This window comes from Rutidosis leptorrhynchoides, chromosome 9 (genome assembly GCF_046630445.1).
Source record: "Rutidosis leptorrhynchoides isolate AG116_Rl617_1_P2 chromosome 9, CSIRO_AGI_Rlap_v1, whole genome shotgun sequence".
Classification (NCBI taxonomy): Eukaryota; Viridiplantae; Streptophyta; class Magnoliopsida; order Asterales; family Asteraceae; genus Rutidosis; species Rutidosis leptorrhynchoides.
In genome coordinates, this window is record NC_092341.1 from 268,553,402 (window position 1) to 268,580,785 (window position 27,384).

Here is a 27,384-nt window from a genome sequence, read left to right on the forward strand (position 1 = left end):
AACTGTTTCCAACCACCTGAGACTGCCAAATTCGGGTTCTTCTTTTCTTTTTCCTGAATGACTCTCCACATATGAGGTTTGTCATGAAGATCAATGCATTTGTAGTAGCAACCTTTTTTGAGCTCAGGGAAGACCACAAATTCATTGGGAAGACGCTACACAAAAATAATAATATGTTAATTGTTGTCACACAAGTAAGAGGAAACAACGTTAAACAGAATTGAGTAGTGATTTTATTATGTAACATGTATTTACGTATATAATTGTAAACACTACAGGATTATAAAAGAGTATTATGTGTGTGTAAAATAAAAACATACGGCCAACTTTTCACCGGATATTTTGAACCAAATCGAAACAGTGTTGTCTTTAGTGGTATGGTCCATGTTCTGAGGTTGAAGGTTGTCTTCATCGTCAGAGCTTTCCCATTCTATAGTGTTGAGAGGAGGTGCCCATGAATAATCACTTAAGAATTCTTCTAGATGCTTATCATACTCCTCCTGCATTATTTCTATAATATCTGAACTGGAGTCGGAATCCTGATTTGGTTGATTATTCAAATTTCCTTTATTGGCAGCGTTTGATGTTGATCCCTCTTCCCACTTACTTGACGGTTGGGAATTGTTTGTGAGAGGTGCTTTGTTGTTAGCCATTGATTATCCTACGAAAACGGCACGTCATTAAAATTAAGCAATAAATTTCGACTAAGTTGTTTTAGCTTATTGTTTTGAGTAAATTATGATATAATAATATAATAAAAGTAATAAAACAAAACCAGAATTTTGTAGTTCAACAATTTAATTAGCAATGCAATGTATTGAGCTGCAAGAAAAAAGAGGAAAAGTGATGCAATTTACAAAAACACATTTGATGCAAAGGTAATTATATGGGTGATTTGTTTATACTGGTGATGATTATACTGACCTTGTTACACTATTTATTCGATAACCTTTTAACGTTAGATAGATTCGAATGTAAAGTAACTTTAAATCTTTTATCAAGTAAAATAAGAAAAATTCAGAAAATCAATAAATATTTTAAAAAAAGGAAAATATGATAATAAGAGTTAAAAGGAATTAAATATAAATTTATTTGAAATTAAAATGTAAACACTAAATACAGCAGAAGCAATTGACCTATTGAATTCTATGAATCATGGCAAATAAGCTATAAGTATTTCATGGAGTGTTAATCAATTTTTTGATCATCTATAATATTTTGAAATTAGCGACATGTGTGGATCATCTACCATTTATATGAGTAATATTTAAACGATTTTGGTATATACATAAAATATCCTATGATTGTAGCATATTTAAAATCCATTTGAAACCCTAAAAACCAAAATTATATGTACAGTAATTTGAAGTGGTTTCATGCGGTTGATCATTAAGATAAAGTAACAGAGTAAGTACATGATGAAGAATTGTGTTTGTATAAACAACAAAAAAGTAAAACAATGTTTAAGATTGAAGGTTACCTGGTTTTGATCTGATGATAGGGAGAGGCGAAAATGTTTGAAATGTTTAGAGAGAAAGAGTGCGTTTGGTGTGAATGACCATTCACCTAACTAAATATCAAGTGTAATTAAAAAAACAATTACCAACCGGTTAAACTTCAGGTATTGTAAAAAGGGTTTGGGCCTATATTTTATTTTGGACTCAAAAATGCTAATGTGTGATCCATTTAATCTTGTTAGCCCAAATTGGTAAAATCACATATACACCTGTGTTGTCATTATTGTAGAAGTGAAATCGGTAAAATATTTTTAGGCAATAATTATAATTTAAATAATTAATTAGCAGTTAAAATTGAAATGACAAGTATATGAAAAATCAAATAAACAAACAAAAACACATAATGTATAGTATTTAGAGATTGTTTGTAAAAAGGAAACACAAATGCAGAAGTAATATAAGGGAAACAAAAAAAAAACTAATCCACCAATGGTTTGAAAAACAAAATGCAAACAGTAAATATGTGAAGCATTCTTGATTATTTTGGAATCAGATATCTAATCATCTCCAAGGATGCTCTTCTTTGCTCTTATGGACGAAGATCTCACTGAAACTGGACTTTCCCTTGGTTCTTGTTTAATCTGCTTCTTTGGCGGTGTAAATCCAGTGCTGCTTGTAAGATCAACTGCGTGTTGTTCATCACATGACATTTTAGAAGAACCACACTGAAATGTGTAATCAATTATACAATGTTGTTAGCATGATATAACTAAGAATCCAGACTATATTGCAGGCTGAGACATCATAGTTAAAAGGTTAACTAATGTATAAATAAATGTGAATGAATTATAATTATTAAGAAATTTAATTACCCTTGCAGAAACTGAAAGTTCTGAAGTAGAGTCTGCAAGCTTGAGCTTGTCCATTTTTTCTTTGTCAATATGTTAAGAAGCAAAAACAAATATCATAATATTTGCAAACAATCTTGTATTTATAAGGAAAAAAAAATGTGAAAATATTTTTAAAACTGTCATGTTTGAGATATAATTATTACCTTGTACTGCTCGCGAAATTTCTCAAAAAATGTTTCATCTGTGGATGCGTCTTTGACTGTATAGTTCTCAAGGGTATACTTTTTGTTGTAAGGCTTAACATCCATCTTCAAGAGAAGATTCTGACCAACTAATGCTTCCAACTCTGAGGGGTGGTCCTCGTCTTCAGGTAATGACTTTTGGAGTTCATAAGCGGATTTGGTAACAAACTTTTTGACAATAGTTTCAAAGATAGTAACTGTTGCAATTCCAGTATCATCTAACACGCGCACACTTACTTAGAACCTGTTTTTTGGATGAAATACATTCTGTAAGTTAACAAACGTTATTATGTATAAATGTTATTGTTTTTTTCAGTAAGTGTAACATAAAAAGCTTATATGAGTCAGTGTTGATGTAATAGTGTTAGATACCTTAGAGCAACTTGTGGGTTATCGCCACAATTACTGCAATTACGCTTTAACATCAACTGTTGATCAGTGTCCAGTGTAAGATCAACATCATTAGATTTTTTTTTTTTGCTGTTCTATGACATTTCTTACAGGCGATGACGACCACGTACTGTCTGGTTCAATGGCAATGATATCAGCTGCAACAACATAAACTCCCTCCTATAAAAGACCATATTTATGTGGTAGTTGTTAGTTAAATATAAGAGGAAAACACTCTGACCACTACAAAAATGTAATTTGGAAACAACCAAAATTAGCCTGACATTATTGTATGACAAGTCACCACATCCAACACATGTAACATTTTCGAACCACTCGTCTAGTGGTTTCCCTTTAGGTGTTAAGGTTGGTGTCAGCGAAGGTGCGAACGATGTCTCTGCACCATTCTCTTCGTGATTGGCGAGAAATCTGTAACAATTGTATAATCAATTAGTATGACAGAATAATTTATATGAAAAAGTATATAACAAAATGTAAAAGTATAAGCATTTACAAATGTAGACTGTTTAATAATAGATGTATTTTAAGGAATAAAAAGAAGGTTAATATGTAATTAAATACAACCGTGTCCTGAAGTCAGTGACAATCGGTATGTTGGTGTCCAAAAATAATCTGGTGTGACTCCAGTCACTACCAACAGTTAGCTGACATGCAGTTGATAAGAGAGAGTAAATGTAAAGCTAAATGCCAATACAAATACATAAATGTGGTTATGAAAGACATATGTAAATGTATAGAAATATACGTACGGTTGTATTTTTTGGTTCTTCCAAACTGAACAAGCAGAATGACACACTGATTTTCATCGGTTTGTTTCATATGAGCAAAAAAATCAACCATATATTTAGCAAACAATGTGCATGAGACAATGGAACTACTGTGAAAACAAATAATAATTATAATTAGTTTTAATATAATACCAATTTGGACTGAAATGTGGAGTAAAATTTTGAAAAAATTGCATTTTTAAGATATAGATGTTACTGTATATCCTTCAATTCCAGGTTGATGTATTTAGAATTTTCATCAGAGGTTGAACCATATGTTTTCGGTTCATGGTCATAGTAGTGAACTTTACCAATCACATCTGTGAGATTTGTAAAACAAATATTAGAAATACACAATAAATGGTATAGACTAAAGAGAAATCAATTTAAAAAAATTAAAATATCATAAATACAGAAGATTGATGATACCCGCAGTGTGTTTTTCTGGTAGTTGACAGGTGATAAGATCTTCAAAAGGAATGAATCTGAAACCATCACTACCAGTCCATTGATTGGAGGGCACAGGCACGATTGTTGTTTTGTTGATAAAGATTAACCTGGTATCATGAGTTCAGTGATTCAGTTTGTTATTTGTGAATCGTTGTGTGCCAACATTTTTAAGAACATAAATATTCTGCTCCTTCAGAATATCCTCAAATTTGTTCTTATGATAATTCTTGAGTTTAATACCAATTCGGTCACCCTGTAATACGACATATAAGCAGAAGAAAAACAACATGATATATACAAAGATTACAAAGATTAAAAATAAAGTGGGCGTATTAAAACAGCAAAAGAAGCATTACGTAGTAAGTTTTAAGTATTATCTATTAAAAATTAAGTATAACGTATATAGTTAGAAGTAACCTCATTGTCAGTAGCGATTACATCTAGGAAAGGCTTTCCTTGATCAAAATTTGATTTGAACAACGTTTCAATACTAAGAATCCTAACCATTGTACTTACAGTCGGGTACCTTGGATTGATTGCTTTTACCAATAACATCTTTGATTCCATATGTGACAAACTGAAGGTTATTGATTACATAAAAAGGTTTGATCGATAGAAATTGAAATTTTGCATTGATAAGTTGAAGGTGATAAAACCGTATATATAAGAGTTAAAATGAAATATATTCGGTTACCAAAAATTGGGGAAGTTATTTTGAAAGTTGATTAGATGATAATGATATTGACTGCGAAATTTTGGTGACGGTTGTTTTTTTTCCTAAAAAAATGCAATTACAGCAAGACACTACAAAATATTTATTATCTACTTAACTAATATCTAATATATTTAAATATTTAAATAAATTTATTTATATTTATACTTGTGCTATTTATTTAAACATTTATTTTATTTATTTTTTTATTTAGTTTACGGTTAGTAAAAACAAATAATTGTAATTGATAAATGAATAAAGGTTCCCCTGAAATATTAAAATTAAAATATATTGTAAACAAATATGATTTAAACAACTGATCTGGATTATTTTAAAAAAAATCAATCTCTTTAAATTTTATTAAGAAAAAACATAATCAATTCTTTTGGCAGTGATTCAAGCACGGTGATAATTATATTGTTATTTTATTGTGTAATTTAAGTATGAATTATCTTTAATATCAAGTATAAATTGTGAAATTCAAATACAATATGAATAGAAGTAAGAAAGTAATGAATGAAAGAATGTAACAAATCGTAATAGAAACATAAACAAAATAGTAACTTACCTGTAATCGGATTTCTGTAAAATCATCATCACGATTCATGAAAAATCAACATGAAGCTTGATAGAAAGGTGTAATGAGGGTGCCGACATTCGTTTTTTTTGGGAAATCAATTAAATAAGGGTTTGATGAGATGAATTGAAACGAATGAGTACTAAATTAAATCACGATTCAATTAATAACGAATTAGACATGCCGTGCAGTAATTTAAGGTTTATCAATCATTGGGAAACCGTGTTCGGTGAAAATTGCAGAAAGGAGGTTGAAGGAGATGAAAAAATTGGAGAGGGATCGATGAAAATGAATGGGGAACGGATGTAATTCCGTAATTTTAGTTGGTGTTTAAAAAAAAGAGAAAATCAGAGAATGAGGACACGTGGCGATTGGAAAACATGTGGGGTTGTGGGTCTGACACATTGGATGTAAACACCATGCTTTATGTGAGGAAGGGATTTGTTTTCATTACAAGTGTTTACCTTAAAATTGCACAAAATTTAAAAATTCTACTAACTTGATTTCTTATTAATAAAATATCACATGTCATCATAGTCATTTGATTTTTTAAAATATAAAATGAACATTTAAGTCAATTGTTATATCTTAAAATATTAAAAAATGCTAATGACAACTTTCTTAGAGTTATCTTTAATAAATAATCTGTGCTGAAAATTGTGGTATTCTTTGTAGATTATGAGTAGTTATTTGCGGTTGTTTCAAATGTACAATCAAATTATGAATGGTTTTACTTGAACACAGTTTTAGGGGTTATCATTAACAATAACAAACTCTTAAATGAATATTGTGAATGATATTTTTAAGACGAATGCAGTCATGCACGAACAACTATTAACTACTCAACCTCTTAGCCTTTTACCACGTGGAATGGGCATTCAAACAACTGCTATGCGAAGCCCATTAACGACCCATTAACGACCCATTAACGCAAATATACTTTCTTCCCAACAATTTCCCTCTCATCTTCATAATCTATCTATCTAGGGTTTTAAAAAAAGGGGTTTTCAAAGTTTTATACTCTTTCTCTTAATTCCCTGTAAAATCATCAAATCAAACAATCAATCAAATCAATTCAATTTTTCACTAACAATGTCGTTCTCATTCACGCCACAACAACCACAGCAACCGTCAATATTTCAACCGTAACAACAACAGCAGCAGCAATCTCCGTTTCAACCTAGTGGCGGTACTCCCTTTTTTCAACCGCAGCAACAACAGCCATTACAACAACAAAATCAATTTTTTCTTTATACTAATGAAAAAACTCCGGCCAGCTACGGCACTAAATGGGCCGACCTACATCCTGATTCTCAGAAGTTTCTACTTCAAATCGAGTATGATAGTTATAAATATACATTCATATAATTAGCAATGATTTATTATTTATTCATTTATTTATTTATTATTATGGGAACAGGGAGAGAATGCTAGAGTATAGAGATGAAAGTCAACGGTTGGATCAATGTGGAAGATTGTATGATTCTTCCGTCTCCAATGAAGGATTTGAGCTTGATGCAAGTCATATTGTTCAGGTATCTTTTGTTTTCTTTGAGCTATTTCAACTTATTTGCTTATTATGTGATCATATACATGGCATTGTATATGTATATTTTATTTGCTAAAAGCCAAAGGAAGAACCACGCGAATTATAAGGCAAAGCTATGCAATATTCGCTGAAAATAAGTACAGCGGTTATGTTTTCGCATTAATGCAAGATCGCGGTTTAATCCGCTGAGTTTCCGCGGATAGTTAAGTAACTCGCAGACCGCGGATATTTCGAATCCTATAAATAGTGAGCTTGGCCTCTCATTTATGGGTTGTTGATTCTCTGCCATTTTGCCCAAGCCTTTGTAATTTCCACTTGTGATCTTGCCCAAGGGATTTTTACATCGCGCAAAGGTGAAATATGCTAATTAACAATCAAGACCGGGTCGGGGTGGTTGATCACTTGATAGTTAAAGTGAAAGACGATCATCGGGGCCCAAAATAATCATCAAACATTCCATCCTCCATTATAATTTTATTGCACTCAATCCGTAATTAAGTAACATCGCTAATTAAGGATTGATCAATTGGCGCCATCCGTGGGACACGTTTTACATATTAAACCGAATTTTTTTTGTTTCGTGCTATCAAACGATTAATTCTCTGGTTTAATTCCAATCGTGTTTTTGTTGTGATGATTTACAGGTGCTTTTGTAATCCGCAATCAGTCGATCTGCTCGACAATCATGATGACAAATGCAAAGCAAACTGGCGTTTCTGCGAATGCTGATGCATTGCCTGGTGATTCGCAGAACGTTGTGATATTTCCATTGCAAACAAATGCTAGTATAACCGCAGGAAAATCGGTTCAAGAACCGATCGCTAAAACATCTGCTGAAAACAATGCTAGTGACTCGCAGCCAGAAGTTGCTGCTGAAAAAATGATTGCGCGAAGAACTTTGCTGCAAAATCGCAATGAAACAATCGCTGATGGGAAGCGACCAAAAGCTTTATCTGGAAAATCTAGTCTGCGAACTGACAAAATTGTTGGTACTGCAATCGAGCAAGCTAAGAGAGATGCTAAGCGTAATTGCGAATCTCGCATACCGCGCACTTACTTATGGCCATTGAATGATTCAGGATCACAAGTTGATCGTCTAGTTCTTGAGCATAATGATAGCGATAGTGATAATGCAGAAGATCGTATTCATTTGAACTCTGCGTACAAATCAAAAATGGCAAAAACACCAAGAGAAGAAAGCGAATTTTCTGATGATTCGGATAGCGTAGAAGAGTTTGTTAAAAATCCACAAATTAAGAGAAAGCGACCACCAACACCTTTCCCTCGCTATGGGGAAGAAGGTGACACATCTGACGCTGCTCGCAGAGAAAATGCCCAGAATTTTTTGGCGGATGCTTTCAGAAGCATTGCGCCAAAGTCAATGCAACATAAGTTTGACCAACCAAATTTTTTGCAAGACATGCTTACTAAATTTTGTGCGGATAATACAGATGTTCGCACAAAAAAGGCAACAGAAATCACTACTGCTGCGGACAAGTTTGTCCAGCACATTTCTGATTATCCAATTGTTTCTCCGCCGATCGTGCCGGCAACTCTGGGAGTCTATTCGGGTCTAACCGATCCTTTGGATTTTCTACAACGCTTCGAAGGCGTAGTAAGTACTTATAACTGGGATGAACCAGTCGCGTGTAGAGTGTTCCCCATGGCCTTGCAAGGGTCAGCAAGGGAATGGTTTCATAGTTTGCAATCTCGCAGTATCATTGGCTTTGTAGATTTGCGCGAATTTTTTTTGCTGCAGTTTCAAAATCTATTACCGCAGAAAAAGACACACATAGAATGTCACGATATTAAGCAAGGCAACAAGGAGACTCTAAACGCACTACTTACGCGGTACATTTACGAGTGCCAAAAAATTCCACGATTAAATGAAGATCAGAAAATTTCTGGTTTTTTGCATGCTATTAACCCACAGCGACATCCTACTCTTGTGCGGAGGTTGCGAAGAGATGTCCCGACGACTTTTGCAAAAGTTCAACAGGAAACATATGATTATCTCCGCGGTGGAGAGGATAGCAATATAACCCCTGCGTGTGGATGGGGTAGAGACAAAAGTTGGCGAGATGACAATGACTCTTTTCGCGATGGTAACAGTGATAATTACCGCGGATCAGGTTTTTCGCGGAGAAATGGCGGCGGTGGATCCCCGCGAAATGACAGGTTTCAAGGCCAAAATGATAACCATGGTTATGGCCGCCGTGATCGCTATTCTACGCGAAAGTGGAGCAATGAATCATTCAATATCATTCAGTCGCTAACAAAAACGCCCAAGGAAATTTTGCTGCAAGAGAGAGTTGCTAAGTCTTTTCCTGATCCACGGCCTTTGGGAGAAAATAGCAGGCGCGACAGATCAAAATTTTGTGTTTTCCATGACGATTACGGTCATGACACCAATCGTTGCAGAGATTTGGCGGAACTCATTGCAGAAGCATACGAGCAAGGCAAGCTGGACCATTTAATCGCACAAAATACCGCGAATGCGATTATAATGCCTACGGAAGCTAACACCTCGAATGCGTCAAACGCGGTTGAGCGAAAGGCTCCCGCAGTAAAAAATCTGGGGGTAAAAATGGTGAGCAAAAAAGAAAATCAGCGCGGAATCCAGGTGATCAACGTGGTAGAAGTGCAGGGCGAAATGTCGGTACTGCAAATTTCAGAGCAGATTGTTAGTTGGAAATGTCCCTCTATTACATTTCCACCTGCAAGCTTGACTGCGAATGTTGATAAACCTATAGTGGTTTCATGTCGCATTGCGAATACTGGTATAATGATAATGAAGGTACATGTGGACACTGGTGTAACGTCCTCCCAATAGGGTCTGGAAGAAACGTTACTAATATCAAATAAACCAACATATTATAATACGAGAACAATACTAAATGAGAAAATTTAACTTTATTGAGTACGCAGCGGAAAATGAAATGTCGTTACAATAATGGAAATAACGATAAAGTAATTGTTCATATGCAGAAGTAATAAATGCGATATCTCTTGATCCTAAGTCCAAGTAGCATCACATAAGTAGTAGATAAGAAAGCTTGAATCAAACAGCACCTGAGACAAAACATGCTAAAGTGTCAACCAAAAAGGTTGAGTGAAGTTCATAGGTTTAACAAAAGTAGTTATCGTTGTTTTTAGACCACAAGATTTAGTTGTAAAGTTGATCTCCCGCAGGATCAAAAAGTAGATCTCGCAGATCCAAAAGTTATGCCAGTGCGTGATATTTAGACTAAACGTTCAAGTTTGCCCCATGACAAGTTAGTTCTACTTGTCGGTTTAAATTTCATTATCAAGTAATACAAAGACTGAGTCAAATGTATCGGGGACGTTACTCCCGATAGGCCTATCCCCAATAATTAAGAATGCCGCAACAATTAAAAATATCACTGTAGGGACTTAGTCGGACATAGCCGGGTATAGCATAGTTTTAACAGTTGGTGCTGATATTTAGACTAGACTTTCAAGTTTGCCCCGTAACAAGTTATCGTTTATACTTGTCGGTTGGGGACTTGCTGGTCATAGCCCAACATATCACAGTTTAATAGTTGATACGTGTAAAACAGTTATAAAATTTACGCATGTATTCTCAGCCCAAAAATATATAAAAAGGGAGCAGATAAACTCATGAAAAATCAGTTTTAGTATTTGTATTCATTTCATAAAAACAGTTATAAAAGTAGCGCATGTGTCTCACCCCAATAAAAGTAAGTAAGTTTGCAAGCAATAAAGAGTGGGGCTATGAATTCACGTATATAAATATTGTAAAACTGTTATTAAAATAATTCATGTTAAAAATTTAAAAGCAAGCATGTGTCTCACCCCATAGTTTCAAAACAGTAATGAAATAGTAAAAAGTGGGGCTATGAAATTCACCTTAGTAAGTAGAGAGAGTTATTCCTCGGAATAGAGAGTTGAACGAGTGAGCAGGAAAGTCAACCTATTGACATTTAAGAGTAGTTAAGTGTTTTGCCCATGTTTAAGTTTAAGTATGTGTTTAAGTATAGTTTGTTTTACTAAGTTTCTATTCCTAGTAAGTTACTATTTTTATAAAGTTTCTATTTTTAGAAAGTTTCTTATTTTACTAAGTTTCTATGACTAGAGAGTTTCTACTTTTATGAGTGTTTCCATTTTAGGATACTTGCCGTATTAGATAAGCTTCCAATCACCCCTTTCCCTTCGAATGGCTAATTTAGATCTAGGGGCTTGAGCCATAGGACCCTTTAAATCGGAAATCCAAACCCTCTGCCTAGAATCTCGTAGAAACCATTCGTCAAGAAAGTTCGAAGATCTATACATCTCTAATACATATCCCAAAATGTTTTTGTGCTACAATATAATTAGTAGGTTATAGGTGCTAGTAATAGTAATAGTGTATACATGTTAAGTACTAGTATAAGTAGTATTAGGGTTTCATTATTTAGGGTTAGTTAATTAAAGTAGTAATTAATAACTAGGGTTTAGTAATTAATGTCCTAGGGTTTCATAAATGTTTAGAGTTTAATTAATTAGGGTTTAAGAATTATAGTTTAGGTGTAATTAGGGTTTAAGGTTTTAATATGTATATGTATATATAATTCGTATATATATGTATATATATATATATAAATTTTTTTTTACATGTATATATGTATATATAAATCTAGGTGTGTTTATGTATATACTTATGAATAACAAGTTTATAATATGAATATGAATTATCAAAGATCAAAGTTTATGTAAATAGTTTAGGGTTTATGTTATACCTTTGAAGATTCAAGATAATTAACAAAGAAAAGATGAACACGATGAAGATGGAAGATCAAAGCCTTGAAAATCTTGAAGAACTCCTTGAAGATTCTTGAAGAACACGAAGAACAAGCTTGAAGATCCGAATACCACAAGAGAGGGAGAGGGAGAGATTGTTTTTGAGAGAGGATTTTGGTGTGATTTGTGAATGAGAAACTAGGTGTTTATATAGTGCAAGTATTAGAGTGTTAGTCAACATAAGGATGTTCTAATTAATGATTTTATTTTATTTTATAATTTTTAGTCAACAATAGGTGGTACTAGTTTATAATTAGTCAACATAAGGATGTACTAGTTTACACTTTATTTTTAGTCAACATAAGGATGTAAGATTTTTTTAGTCTCATTATTATTACTATTATTATTATTATTATTATTTTTACATTTACTACATGATAAGTATTATTTTCTTTTTACTAATTCATGACTTGTATATATTTAGTTCCCAATTGTTTTATTATTTATATAAATGTCACTTTTTATTTATTACTTATAGGTTATTAGTTATAATATTACATAAATGCATAAATTTTAATTAGCAGTGAGTGTCGACTAACAGTTTATTATTTTCATCTTTTATTAACTTGTCAATTTTTGTACAAAGTTAATTAATATGTTTTCTAACTCTTAACACTTAACAATTGTTGATTAAAGTTTAATCATTAAGTTTTAATTATATTGTTTGGGCTTTTAATATTGGAAAAATATAGAATGGAAAAAATGAGGGTCGTTATAGTACCTCCCCGTTATTGAAAACTTCGTCCCGAAGTTTTTAGGTAGTTTCCTCGTTTGCATCAGCAGTTGAGAAGAGATGGGGATATTTCCGTTTCATATGGTCTTTGCGTTCCCAGGTATATTCGGGGCCTCTACGCGAATTCCAACGGACTTTAACGATAGGTATATTGCTTTTACGCGTTTGTTTGACCTCTCCTTCCATGATTTCTATAGGTTATTCAACGAAGTGCATTTTATCATTAATGCGAATATCATTCAAAATGATGATGTTATACAAGTCATTTCAGTAAATTGGATACATGAAATGTGTTATGAATAGTACTGAGCTCATTTAAAACCTTGAGCATTTTATGCCACAATATTAGGGCAGACAAACAAAGAGGAGTTCGTGAAAATCACAGTCATGAAATTTGATAGAGATCTTCATTGTTTACAACAAGAATATTTTAATGATGAATATAAGTTGAAAAATAAAGTTTTATCACTATTGAATAATATGGATAAAACGATTCGTTTATAGGAAGAGTATAAATGAAGCTATCATAAAAGAGTGAAATGAGAAAATTAAATGTTCGCCTTAACTTTTGACGTAGTCACGATTGATTTCCAGAATTCAAGGAATTAAAGGAAATTTTCTTAATCTATAAGATTTGATTCTCCGGTATTTACGAAATTTTGAGATTTGTTTGATTAAATGCGGTGATTTGCCTCGATTGATGTGTTTGGAATTTTGCTATAAATTAGCTTCTTTCGTTTCATTATCTTCACCACTTCTATACTTTCTTTCTCAATTCAAACTTTCAAAAGATTAAGAAAATGCTTAATCCAGTTCTGATCCTGGTTATTATATTGACCATCTATGCAGTCATTCTTCTTTTTCTTTTACCGCCAGAGGAATCTGTTTACTTCTACTATGCTCTTGGGGTTATAGTGTTTTTAATTATCCCGTGTCTTTATATTGCTATACGCATTGATATACACGGTTTGTAATTTCGGAGTCGTTATCGGGCTTTATATTTTCCCTTATATGTCGGAGCTTTATGCTTTTGTTTCTTCTTCCCGACTTCAAGTCAAGCGAGTAATGGTCCAGAATTCATAGGTATGAAGTTTCGAATGATCATAATATATAAAGTAGAAAGGAAATGTAATAGCACGATTTGATTTGTCATATTACCAGAATATCCGGAAAAGACCGAATCATCAAGAAAAATATGTTCTTGATATATTTAGAGGTTAAATAGAATGTAAGAGTCGTGTAACATGGAAAATGATGATTATAAAATCTATGAATCATCATCTTCCATTAAAAACTTAGCATGACTTACTGTAATATAATCACGTTGGCCTGACGTCATTATATTATACTAACTCATGTTTCAATTCCCAACACTTCTTCAAAGCATTTATAATTTAAACTCGAATTTTACAGAATATAGAAACTAAAACAGTTTCCTTTATAAAGATATCGCAAAGAGATACTTAATTGCGGACATGAATCGTTATGAAGATATCTTTCGAAATATAGAGGATATTTATGATGATATTTTGGAATTTCTAAGTTCGAAAGTTGATGAAGAAAAATTTTCCGCAAGCTTTTAACATGACTTCGGAGCAAGATATTCTCTAAAGATTTCACCGGATCCAAAATTACCTGGATTCTTTGAATATAGGGTTTGACCCTTGTGTTTGTCCTTGGTCTCCTCCATGGTTAGCTCAATCCGTTTTTCAGTTCCAAATTTTCTTTTGAGCTTTTCCAACGTACCATTCTTTATTATCAAACTGTTGGCCCTTAAGACCATCTACAATTTTTCTGTTTCCTCTGCATTTAATGCAGCCATATTTGAATCATCGGTTATCAATCCGAAATGGTTTCAAGAAATTTCATTTTTAGATGATTAAACGCTGATTGCGATCGTCAAGATTCAAAGGATGTTTTCAAGAATTTTAAATTTGAAGTGTTTAAGCGTAAGATGCATCCATCAATGGATCTAACGGTTGACGAAGAAATGTTGTGATTTTCAAAAGTAAGGAATGGTAAGTTCGGTGGTTTGATTTGATAATTCATCATAGAATACGAATGAATATAATTCATGAATGTAGTGATCTTTAGGAAGATAACACTTGCTAAAGCTTTACTTAAGTTTCGATATGTCAAAATCAGAGTATGTAACTGAATTTGTATGAAAATGGTTTTTCTTTGGTGAACATATACATATATCATGTGAATGTAAGTAGTATAGTTAACAACTGCTGAATCAGAATGGAAGAATGTACAATGTAACATATTTATATGAGATATGAATATCTCTCGGGTTTTACCTACCCGTTAAAATATTTTTTACAATTAACAGTTTGTACAAAAGAGAAGATATACGTTCATATATGTATTCTTCAGATGTAATCATGGTTTTAATGAGCTAATATAATATTAAACTCATTTGATTTGCTGTTGAAACGAGAATAAATAATCTCCAAAACCTTAGAGATTTCATAATTGTCGTGAAATATTTCGCTAATGAAGTTATGAATTAATACTTCATCGTTCATTGTTATTGATATACTTCGGTATATGATGTTGGTGCTCTTGGAATTCTTGTGAAATTCATAAGGCACTAATGATATTTTCTAGAAAGTTTCGAGTACATCGAAAATTAAAGTATACAATCAATCATATATTTGAGTAATACACTTGGTTTATTACGAAATGGAGTTTATTGTATTGAAGCAATGATTAACGATTGTTAAGTTATTAACAAAAGATGTACATCATAGCATATTGTGATATGAATTAACCATGTAGTACATACTAGTTAAGATTCACACGTAATAGCTTAGTACGAAAAGATTTATTATTGTTCCAATCCATATATATAAAGTATACATATGTAATTCTTCAGGAAGAATGAGTCAATACATCTTAACTCATTATTAATAATATTCCTTGGTATCTATGGGGCGTATGATGTTGATGTTTGAGGTACTGAGTGCGATGTTGAGGCGTGGAATGCGGATGTTGTCGTTGGTGAAGCTGGTGATGTTGGTGGTGATGTTGGTGGTGATGCTGATGGTACTGGTGGTACTGGTTATGCTGCTGGTGCTGCTGCTGGTGTTCGTAGGTTTCGCACCATATTCTCCAGAGCCACTACTCGAGCGCGAAGCTCGTTGACTTCTTCTATTATTCCGGGATGATTGGCGGTTCGGACAAGTGGATGAATAAGATCTAAAATTTTAGATATTATATATTCGTGACTGGATATCCTGGAAATGAGGGTGAAAATAGTGTTCCGAACGGGTTCGCCAGTAAGTGCTTCAGGTTCTTCACCAAGAGGTGAATTCGGTTGGTGGAAGGGATCACCTTCTTCTTGTCTCCATTGATTAAGTTTACTACGAACTCATCCCCAATTCATCCAAAATAGATGATGGCTGATTGGTTGGTTCATTCCGGTTACGCTGCCATTGGAGCTCGAAGAGTTCGAGGAATCCATATTATGTGTTTGGAATTAGGGTTTTTGATATGAGATTAGTGTTGAATACTGGATGATATATTCGTCTCCTCGAATACGTGTATATAGCAAAAAGATTTCCGTAATTTACGAAGGGAATTTAGGAAAAGTGTTAGACAAAATCTATTGGGATAGATACGATAAGATATAATAAGATATGATGTGTCTATACTTTAATAATGGCAGTATGACGTGTCGAGATCATAAAGTGATAAGTATGTAATCTAATAATCTTTTGATTAAAGACTTTCAATTCGTATACTGTGATAACCCAATGACATTTTTCGATTCATAAACCGATGCATAAAGGCATAAGGCATATAGGTACGTGATATAACAGGGAGTTATATACGTTTGTGTGTGAGTAGTAACAATTATAAGAGTTTCAAAATCATGGATAATATTTCATGTAATACATATGTAATACACATAACCATGATAGATGACTTATGAATGTCAAGAATTTCTGAAATCATTGTGTCGCATTTAGATGCGGTGGTGTAATTGGATAGTACTCAGGAAAGTGAGCAGAGTTCTTAGATTAGCTCGTCATTCTAAGATAAGTAAAGTTTATAAAGTATAGTGTAGCATTTAACAGTTAAAGGCAACAATTAAAGGCACTATGGTCAAGAAAAGTTGTAGTCCTACATTAGGAAAGAGAATTTGATTAGAATCTTTAAGTCAAGTTTGGTAAAGCATGATTGTTAAGATTATAAGGCAATCCTAAGTGCTTTAAGTGTAAGGCAGGAAAGGTTATAGTTTCCTAGATTGCTAAGGCACCCTAGCTAGCAAGTAAGGCACACATAAAATTGCAATCCTGGTTCTCTATAACAGCCTGGTTATGCTCTGATACCAATCTGTAACGTCCTCCCAATAGGGTCTGGAAGAAACGTTACTAATATCAAATAAACCAACATATTATAATACGAGAACAATACTAAATGAGAAAATTTAACTTTATTGAGTACGCAGCGGAAAATGAAATGTCGTTACAATAATGGAAATAACGATAAAGTAATTGTTCATATGCAGAAGTAATAAATGCGATATCTCTTGATCCTAAGTCCAAGTAGCATCACATAAGTAGTAGATAAGAAAGCTTGAATCAAACAGCACCTGAGACAAAACATGCTAAAGTGTCAACCAAAAAGGTTGAGTGAAGTTCATAGGTTTAACAAAAGTAGTTATCGTTGTTTTTAGACCACAAGATTTAGTTGTAAAGTTGATCTCCCGCAGGATCAAAAAGTAGATCTCGCAGATCCAAAAGTTATGCCAGTGCGTGATATTTAGACTAAACGTTCAAGTTTGCCCCATGACAAGTTAGTTCTACTTGTCGGTTTAAATTTCATTATCAAGTAATACAAAGACTGAGTCAAATGTATCGGGGACGTTACTCCCGATAGGCCTATCCCCAATAATTAAGAATGCCGCAACAATTAAAAATATCACTGTAGGGACTTAGTCGGACATAGCCGGGTATAGCATAGTTTTAACAGTTGGTGCTGATATTTAGACTAGACTTTCAAGTTTGCCCCGTAACAAGTTATCGTTTATACTTGTCGGTTGGGGACTTGCTGGTCATAGCCCAACATATCACAGTTTAATAGTTGATACGTGTAAAACAGTTATAAAATTTACGCATGTATTCTCAGCCCAAAAATATATAAAAAGGGAGCAGATAAACTCATGAAAAATCAGTTTTAGTATTTGTATTCATTTCATAAAAACAGTTATAAAAGTAGCGCATGTGTCTCACCCCAATAAAAGTAAGTAAGTTTGCAAGCAATAAAGAGTGGGGCTATGAATTCACGTATATAAATATTGTAAAACTGTTATTAAAATAATTCATGTTAAAAATTTAAAAGCAAGCATGTGTCTCACCCCATAGTTTCAAAACAGTAATGAAATAGTAAAAAGTGGGGCTATGAAATTCACCTTAGTAAGTAGAGAGAGTTATTCCTCGGAATAGAGAGTTGAACGAGTGAGCAGGAAAGTCAACCTATTGACATTTAAGAGTAGTTAAGTGTTTTGCCCATGTTTAAGTTTAAGTATGTGTTTAAGTATAGTTTGTTTTACTAAGTTTCTATTCCTAGTAAGTTACTATTTTTATAAAGTTTCTATTTTTAGAAAGTTTCTTATTTTACTAAGTTTCTATGACTAGAGAGTTTCTACTTTTATGAGTGTTTCCATTTTAGGATACTTGCCGTATTAGATAAGCTTCCAATCACCCCTTTCCCTTCGAATGGCTAATTTAGATCTAGGGGCTTGAGCCATAGGACCCTTTAAATCGGAAATCCAAACCCTCTGCCTAGAATCTCGTAGAAACCATTCGTCAAGAAAGTTCGAAGATCTATACATCTCTAATACATATCCCAAAATGTTTTTGTGCTACAATATAATTAGTAGGTTATAGGTGCTAGTAATAGTAATAGTGTATACATGTTAAGTACTAGTATAAGTAGTATTAGGGTTTCATTATTTAGGGTTAGTTAATTAAAGTAGTAATTAATAACTAGGGTTTAGTAATTAATGTCCTAGGGTTTCATAAATGTTTAGAGTTTAATTAATTAGGGTTTAAGAATTATAGTTTAGGTGTAATTAGGGTTTAAGGTTTTAATATGTATATGTATATATAATTCGTATATATATGTATATATATATATATAAATTTTTTTTTACATGTATATATGTATATATAAATCTAGGTGTGTTTATGTATATACTTATGAATAACAAGTTTATAATATGAATATGAATTATCAAAGATCAAAGTTTATGTAAATAGTTTAGGGTTTATGTTATACCTTTGAAGATTCAAGATAATTAACAAAGAAAAGATGAACACGATGAAGATGGAAGATCAAAGCCTTGAAAATCTTGAAGAACTCCTTGAAGATTCTTGAAGAACACGAAGAACAAGCTTGAAGATCCGAATACCACAAGAGAGGGAGAGGGAGAGATTGTTTTTGAGAGAGGATTTTGGTGTGATTTGTGAATGAGAAACTAGGTGTTTATATAGTGCAAGTATTAGAGTGTTAGTCAACATAAGGATGTTCTAATTAATGATTTTATTTTATTTTATAATTTTTAGTCAACAATAGGTGGTACTAGTTTATAATTAGTCAACATAAGGATGTACTAGTTTACACTTTATTTTTAGTCAACATAAGGATGTAAGATTTTTTTAGTCTCATTATTATTACTATTATTATTATTATTATTATTTTTACATTTACTACATGATAAGTATTATTTTCTTTTTACTAATTCATGACTTGTATATATTTAGTTCCCAATTGTTTTATTATTTATATAAATGTCACTTTTTATTTATTACTTATAGGTTATTAGTTATAATATTACATAAATGCATAAATTTTAATTAGCAGTGAGTGTCGACTAACAGTTTATTATTTTCATCTTTTATTAACTTGTCAATTTTTGTACAAAGTTAATTAATATGTTTTCTAACTCTTAACACTTAACAATTGTTGATTAAAGTTTAATCATTAAGTTTTAATTATATTGTTTGGGCTTTTAATATTGGAAAAATATAGAATGGAAAAAATGAGGGTCGTTATAACTGGTAGTAGTGTCGACGTCATGTACGAACAATGCTTTAGCAAGTTGCCCGCGAACATTCAAGCTTTGATGAAACCTACTGCGGTTTCACTTGCTGGGTTCTCAGGAGAGTCATCCTGGCCCGTTGGCCAGTTGGAATTACAAATGGAGTTAGTTGATGACAGCGATGAGTCACTAAGGCGCCAAGCTTTATTGAATCTGTATATAATGCGAAATCAATCGCGATTCAATATGATACTTGGGCGCACAGCTTTGCGCATGTTTGGCGCTATACCATCTACCATACATGGTATGCTAAAATTTTCTGCCAACAAGGGCATTGGTACGCTGATTTCTGCGGAAGTGGAGCCTTTCTGATCTATGGTTATGGCAAGTGCAAATATGGGTATTGAGGGGCATTCAATTCACCCTGCATAGTGCGAAAATTTGCAGTAAAAAGTTGTAATAAGATACTATGGCAAATTTCATTAATGCGTGATATGTTGTGTTTATGTTTCGAATCTTGTAATGCGAAATAATAATGAATAAAGCAAAGTTAATTTCAGTGTTAGTAATTGTTTCTTTACAAAGCGAAAACACTGCGTGTGGCCACGCGTAGTGCTTATTTCGCAGAATGCAATTACTTGTCTTTTACAACACTAAATTAATGTTTGTTCTGCGGATATTTTAAGTAAGGTGGCATGATTTTCGCTAAGCATAGCCTGCTTAAATGTTATAAATATGCAAAAATGTATTGAGAAATAGTTTGCTAAAAACCAAGTGATGAAATTGCCCACTTGTGTTAATTTGAAAATAATTGCGAAAGGATAAAATTTCCTAAGTGTTTGATCTTGCCAACACTTAGATGCTTCGCAATGCTAAAATTTACCTAAGGATCGATGTGTCGGACTTAGAAGATTCATAATGTTAAAAGATTGTTTCGCATAAAGTACGCTTTGTTATGTGCACAATAGCGAATGCGGAAATTGCAATGGACAAGTCTGAATTATGGATAAATGTTAAAGTAAAGCGCTATATAAATAAAAGAAGTTGCAACTGCGAATTGTAAATAAGTGATTGATATTAAGAGCGAACGCGTCGCGAATAATTACATTAAAACGCAATTTAAGATTGCGAACATACATCAAAAAATGGCTAGAATAAACTTAAAGCTCTAATGCTTTAATATCTGCGAACGAAACGCCTTCACGCTGACTGAGCTCCTCCAAGGCAGGAATGCTCACCTTCTCAACCTCCTTTTTCGCCATTTCAAGTGCTTCGCGAGCATCGTCTGTGGCGCATATTTCATTCGCCATGTCAGAAGGCAGGGGTTGAGAAAGGTCGCCAAGCTTGCATAAAAGATCATGCCATTCACAGCGTGTTGCAAGTTTTGCGGCTTGAGCATACGCCTGAAATTTCTCAGTAACAGGTTTTGAATCCATTACTTTGTCCGCGAACTTGGGTAAATACTTGACAAGCTGAGCGAACTCATGTTCCGCAGTGTTCGCCTTTCTATTAAGCCTGGCAATCTCTTCCGTTGCCTTTTTAAGCTTTGCTTCAGCTCTTTGTGCTCTTTTCTCTTGAGCGTTGGCAGCCTTCACTGCCTCATCATATTCATCCGACATTTCGGTGAATCGCTCCATGCTGTCAACAGTGAGACAAAGAGCATTATAACAACTGTACAATCGCTGTCTTGCAGCTTCGGGGTATGATAAACTGCGATATTTATCCTTTGTCTCCTTGGGGAGAAATTTATAGAGTCTGCGGTATAATTTGTTGGCCTGTTCTGCGGCCGCGGTTTCTTCTGCATCAGCTTTTCCTTCTCCTTCTTGATTAGACGCTTCTGCGTCAGATGGAAGAGATAAATCTTCACGCTCGGGCTCTTCAAGAACATCTGCGGGGATGCTCCCCCTAATGTTGTAGAGCGGTGCGGCTTCAGCGGATGACTCTGAAAGAACAGCTATAACAAGATAAATAAATATAGCGAATTTATGCGAAAGTGGAAAATGCGTAATCAATTAATATTGCGGAATAGCAATTGCTTACTCGTTTCTTGCTCGGAAAGAGAACGTAATCGTTTTCTGCGCGGAGTGGTGGCACCCTCCACAACTTTTCTCCTGCCGCGGTCCTAGCCACCGGTAATATAAAGCGTGTTGATGATGGGCTCATCAATAAGAATAATCTCCCCGTCGCCATTCTTTAGGCGATCAGCAGGGCAGATCCTGCTAATATCAGGTGACCTCATGATAAGGTCAAGAGCAATCACTGCGAAAATATAAACATACAGTGTTATGTGAAGCAAAAATATACTGCGAAAACTATAGAAAGTATTATGCGATAAGTTTAAGCGAAATACCATTTTTTGCCTGGTCAACCAAAAGCGCGTCATAGTCGCTCCATGGCTACTGAATTGAAACTCTGCCGATGTACAGTGGTACATTCGAGTAAGCTCGCAGAATTATGCCTGCGTTTTTAAGTGTTTTGAGAATATCATGCTCAAGATCATCAAGTACAGGTTTCTCATTAAGATTGGGGTCAAGTTCTGTACACCATGTTTTTGGTATGTTGCTGTCCACATACGCGGTGTCGTTGATGTAAAAGAACGAACCGCGCCAGTTGCCTATTGAGTCCTTGGGCGAAACCATCGTGCCCATCTTGCTGCGGAATGAAAACCACCCCACATCATATAAAATCAGACTGTTACACGTGCGAAACACGTTTAGCAGCGGTTGTATGTTGATGGCATTGCAGTACATCTCGAACATCACAATTTTATTAATCGCATTCGGATGGAGCTGCGCCATGGCAATCTTATAGTATTCGCAGACACTACGAAAAAATGTGGTAAGAGGAAATCGAAGGTTGCCTTGAGAGATGGCAGCCTCGTATACAGTGATCGTCCTCTTAGGGGGAGTGTCAGCTCGCTCTTCTGGTAAAGGTACGGTAGGTACAAATTGTGCAAGTGGCGGATACCACTCTTGTAAGGTATGGAGTTTTGTTTCCGTCATATAGGAAACATAACCCCCCGGAGTGTGCATAGATGAAGAGGAAGCCATTGATGATAAGAAAAGCTAAATCGGAGGTTGAATTGATGAAATTAAAGGTTGGATTGGCTAATTGCAAAGTACGATTGTGATTGGCAGAATACGATTGAATGCGAAATTGGGAGAGAAAGGCGTAAAGTTTTTATGCGGAATAACCAGCTATTTATAATTGGAATTAGGGCGAGCAAGTTGAAAAGATAATCATTGCATTTAAATGGCTGAAATTACCGCAACGTGTAAACGGTAATTTTCTAGCCGTTACAGCGTAATGATTTGACAGATTGGCGAAAGTTACCGTTGTAATTACGCGTTGAGCTTAACAAAAACAACGGTAATAAATGGGCGGTAAAAAATATAAAATATTGTTTGCGAACTATTTTAAGAGGCATTTCTTTATTGACAAAATTGTTGAAATGGTCCCTGTGGTTTGTACCAAAATGCTAGTTTCGTCCCTGTGCTTTTTTTTTCGACTGATTTGGTCCCAATGGTTTGTCCATGTTGCTGATTTAGTCCCTATTTCTGACGGCCGTCAAAAAATGCCGTTAACTCCAGTCATGTGCCAGACATGTGAGGTTATTTTCGTCTCTTTTTTTCCTTTATTGAGAAAATTGCTGAAATCGTTCATGTGGTTTGTACCAAAATTGCTGAAATGGTCCCTGTAGTTTGTACGAAAAGCTAGTTTCGTCCCTACAATCATTTCATCGTTTTTAGATCCAGATTTCGTTTAGTCTGGGTAGCATGTTGCGATTCAAATTTTTTTGATCTGTATGAACACTTGAATTCGTGTTTAATTTGTTTAAATTTCAGATTTAGAACTCGATTTTGACTTTTATTGACTTTTGATCGATTTGTATTTGTAGAACAAATTAGCTAAATCTAAAAATGAGGAATGTTTCGAAAACACTTCGTGATGGTGTCTGCAAAATTGAAGACATTAATTCCTCATACTGATTGAGTTACCGTTGCTTTTATGTTAAAAAAACGAAACTAAAATCGACTTTGTTTGCGAACATGTTTAAGATTACTCAACATAACTTTCTGGAAATTTCCGTAGCTTAATTTGGTGTTTTGAAATAGTTTTACACATCGCCGTCGTTAACCACTAAACCACCGTATCTTAAAAACGATGAAGTGGTTGTAGGGACGAAACCAACATTTTCGTACAAACCACAGGGACCATTTCAGCAATTTTGGTACAAACCACTGGGATGATTCTAGCAATTTTGTCAACAAACAAAAGAAAGAGACGAAAATACCCTCACATGTCTCGCACATGACTGGGGTTAATGGCATTTTTTGACGGCCGTCAGAAATAAGGACTAAGTCAGCAACATTGACAAACCACTGGGACCAAATCAGTCGAAAAAAAAGCACAGGGACGAAACCAGCATTTTGGTACAAACCACATGGACCATTTCAGCAATTTTGTCTTCTTTATTTTTAGAGTTTATCATGATGCATTAGCTTTGCGAAAATGCATCATAATAAACTGGGGGGACTTGATCATATACATGGCATTGTATATGTATATTTTATTTGCTAAAAGCCAAAGGAAGAACTACGCGAATTATAAGGCAAAGCTATGCAATATTCGCTGAAAATAAGTACAGCGGTTATGTTTTCGCATTAATGCAAGATCGCAGTTTAATCCGCTGAGTTTCCGCGGATAGTTAAGTAACTCGCAGATCGCGGATATTTCGAATCCTATAAATAGGGAGCTTGACCTCTCATTTATGGGTTGTTGATTCTCTGCCATTTCGCCCAAGCCTTTGTAATTTCCACTTGTGATCTTGCCCAAAGGATTTTTACATCGCGCAAAGGTGAAATATGCTAATTAACAATCAAGACCGGGTCGGGGTGGTTGATCACTTGATAGTTAAAGTGAAAGACGATTATCGGGGCCCAAAATAATCATCAAACATTCCATCCTCCATTATAATTTTATTGCACTCAATCCGTAATTAAGTAACATCGCTAATTAAGATCGCTAATTAAGGATTGATCATTATGCACTATGAATTGAATTGGATTAAGCCTTGGATTTGTGTACTTTGAATCAAGTGTTTATAATATAATAATAGTATAATCAGATAATTAGATGTACGATCAATGCTTGCATTGAGTTTTATGCAGCATATTGTTGTTGACTGCATTTTTATTGTGACTGCTATTTATCACATCAATTGGTATTTTTATCGTCTCAATTTTGACAGGAACTTGGTGGAATTAGTACCGCAATGGATAGACAAAAGATTCAGCTTCAAAGCCTTACTGTTAATGTGAAGGATATGTTACGGAACACAGAAATTGCAGTTCGATCTTTCTTGATGCTTCGATCCAAGTTTATTAAAACTTCCGCTGGAACATCTCAGCCTTCTGCGGCGGCAACACCTTCAACTGCCGCCATGGTGCCAGTTTATGACTTCTACAGTGGCATGCCTCGAAAACCGTCTCCTTATTTGCTACAAACCGTTGCCCGATTTGAAAAGTATCTCGCTGAATGCCGCCAATGGATTGAGGAGTTGGAGCAGTTACTTCTTCTAGAATCAAACAAGAATGCTTTGAATTCCAACTCTTCGTTGTTGCAGTCTCTTCCCAAAGTTATGGCGAATGTTCATGACTTTTTTGTTTATGTGGCTGCAAAGGTCAGAAATTTTAATAGGATAATGGTTCACATTCTGTTTCTTTATCGTTATATTCGACAGTGTTGCAGAACTTGGAATCTCGGCTGGTACTCGGTTTTGGTAGCTTGGGGAGTACTTGGTCAAAATTGGTCAAACTCGGTTAAAACTTGGAAAATCGGTCGAAATCAGCCAAAAACTCTGGCAAAACCGGAAATTTATTAAAATTGGTCAACACTCGTCCAAGATCGGTCAGGGTCAAACTTAGTCAACATCCGAGTACTCCCCACGTTGCTGAGTACTCCCAAAAAAGTCCCGATCGAGTACTGCGTAGCGATTTTTGCAAAACCTTGATTTTCGTTACTCACATGATATGATTTGCAGGTGGAGAGCATTCATCAGTATATGGAGTCTATGAAAACAGCTTATCTTTCAGACCAACGTGGTCGTGGGGATATAAACGATCCGTTTCTTGAAGCTGATCGACGAGAAATTGCCAAACGAGCCGCTGATGCCCGCAGAGTTCATCCAACTTTACATTTGCCTTCTAATTCTCAACCGTCAACTCAGCCACATGGCTCGTTGTTTGCCAGCTCAGCAGCACCTACAACATCTGCCGCTCCACCTGCATCTGCCTCGAATGCAACTGGTGCATCTGGACTATTTAGTTCTCCATTTTCCGCTGCTTCATCATCTTCCTTATTTTCAACTCCTCCTACATCGGCCTCTTCATTCTCGTTATTTGCGTCTTCCGGTGCTTCTCCGCAGACATCCATTTTTGGGCCCACCTCTAGTTCAGCACCTTCGATTTTTAATTCAACCTCTGCTGCAGCTTCGGCATTTTCAACACCTTTTGCCGCAAATGCTTCTACCGGAGCATCAACCTTTTCTACAACATCATTCGCCACAAACTCTACATCAGGAGCTGCATTATTTTCGACACCGCTTGGTACAGGTAATGACTTGTGTCGTGTAATTAGTTCTGAATATAAAATTGTCATTGTCGTTATAACACTACTAGTTCTCGGTTTGGCTTTTCTTATTTGGATATTTTTTACGATTTTTATAAGGACAGCTCTTAATGTGCATAAAAGTATTGTACAATTTAATAATAGTCACTTTAAGTCAACGTATAAACGCTATGTACAACACTATTATGCACGTTAACGATAGCCCTAAGGGTTGTCATTAATCACCCTACACAATAATATCTAAATGCTTCATTATTCTGTACACAAGTGTATTTGCATTTTCATATTGTTTTTTTGTCTCAACTGAATAGGGGCGGCAACAGGATCAGGGACGAGTTTCAATACTGTATCTGTAAGTGAAAGTTTTTTTTCGATTGCTACAAATTAAAGGGATATTATGTGCAGTTTTTGTTATTGATTACAATTGTAATGTAATTGCAATACACCAAAAACATAAAGTTCTTTATAGCAAAGAGCCTTCGGATTCATGCTAACATAATGTTTATATTAATCACAGAAATCAAGAGCTAAAAGTCGCCCAACACGGAGATAAAAATGTGAGCGTTAGTTTTAATTGTTATCAATGGAAGTGATTTGGTTGTTGATTCTCATCGGCTTCTGACTGATTATATTAGATCTGATGTTCAATAGATGCCCTGAAGTACACACAACAGTATTGATTAAACTTGGAGGTTACATTTAATCCTTGTTACTATTCCTTGCTTCTAAAATTTAAATATGTGAAAATGAGTAAATATTGAACGATGTTGTTTCTTGATTACTGTAACATCATTGTTACCGAACGTTTAGTAATATCCAGTATGAAACGAGCTGAGCATTGAGCTTAAGGCCTGTTTACTTTCCACTTAATAATTTGTTTTTGTACATCTCTTACATGTTTTTTTTTTTGTCACTTAACTTAATCTGATTTGTATGAGACATAAAAACATAGACTCCTTCCGAGATAGAGCCATATGGAAACAGTACTTAATAGAAAATACAAGTAAACAAAAGTAAACAGCCCCTAATTTTTGTCCATTGATGTCTGTATATTAATCTTGCAAGTTTGGAATCTAGAATTCTTATCATCTACATGATGAGGTTGATAATGATCATGCGCATGCTTTTGT

At 34.5% G+C, this 27,384-nt stretch overlaps 1 protein-coding gene across 4 annotated transcripts; it reads left to right on the forward strand.

Annotated features, from left to right (window-relative positions):
- Positions 1–6,515: 6,515 nt before the first annotated feature.
- On the forward strand, positions 6,516–27,083 carry LOC139866789 (nuclear pore complex protein NUP58-like). 4 transcript variants are annotated; one of them, XM_071855077.1, is made up of 6 exons: positions 6,516–6,804; positions 6,888–7,002; positions 24,876–25,307; positions 25,668–26,238; positions 26,566–26,606; positions 26,772–27,083. In XM_071855077.1, exons 2-6 carry the CDS (start codon positions 6,895–6,897, stop codon positions 26,805–26,807), a joined length of 1,188 nt encoding a protein of 395 aa, XP_071711178.1. In that variant the 5' UTR covers positions 6,516–6,804; positions 6,888–6,894; the 3' UTR covers positions 26,808–27,083. The 4 variants fall into 4 exon arrangements, with proteins under 4 accessions (XP_071711178.1, XP_071711179.1, XP_071711181.1 ...); XM_071855078.1 differs by lacking the exons at positions 6,516–6,804; positions 6,888–7,002 and adding an exon at positions 14,493–14,588; XM_071855080.1 differs by lacking the exons at positions 6,516–6,804; positions 6,888–7,002 and adding an exon at positions 22,384–22,905.
- Positions 27,084–27,384: the final 301 nt, after the last annotated feature.

What these genes read in the sequence shown, in the direction of transcription:
- LOC139866789 (XM_071855077.1), top strand. Translation starts at nt 6,895, where the DNA reads ATGCTAGAGTATAGAGATGAAAGTCAACGGTTGGATCAATGTGGAAGA. An exon ending in ATGCAAGTCATATTGTTCAG is followed by an intron (nt 7,003 to 24,875) that starts GTATCTTTTGTT and finishes CAATTTTGACAG; the next exon opens with GAACTTGGTGGAATTAGTAC. An exon ending in TTCGACACCGCTTGGTACAG is followed by an intron (nt 26,239 to 26,565) that starts GTAATGACTTGT and finishes TCAACTGAATAG; the next exon opens with GGGCGGCAACAGGATCAGGG.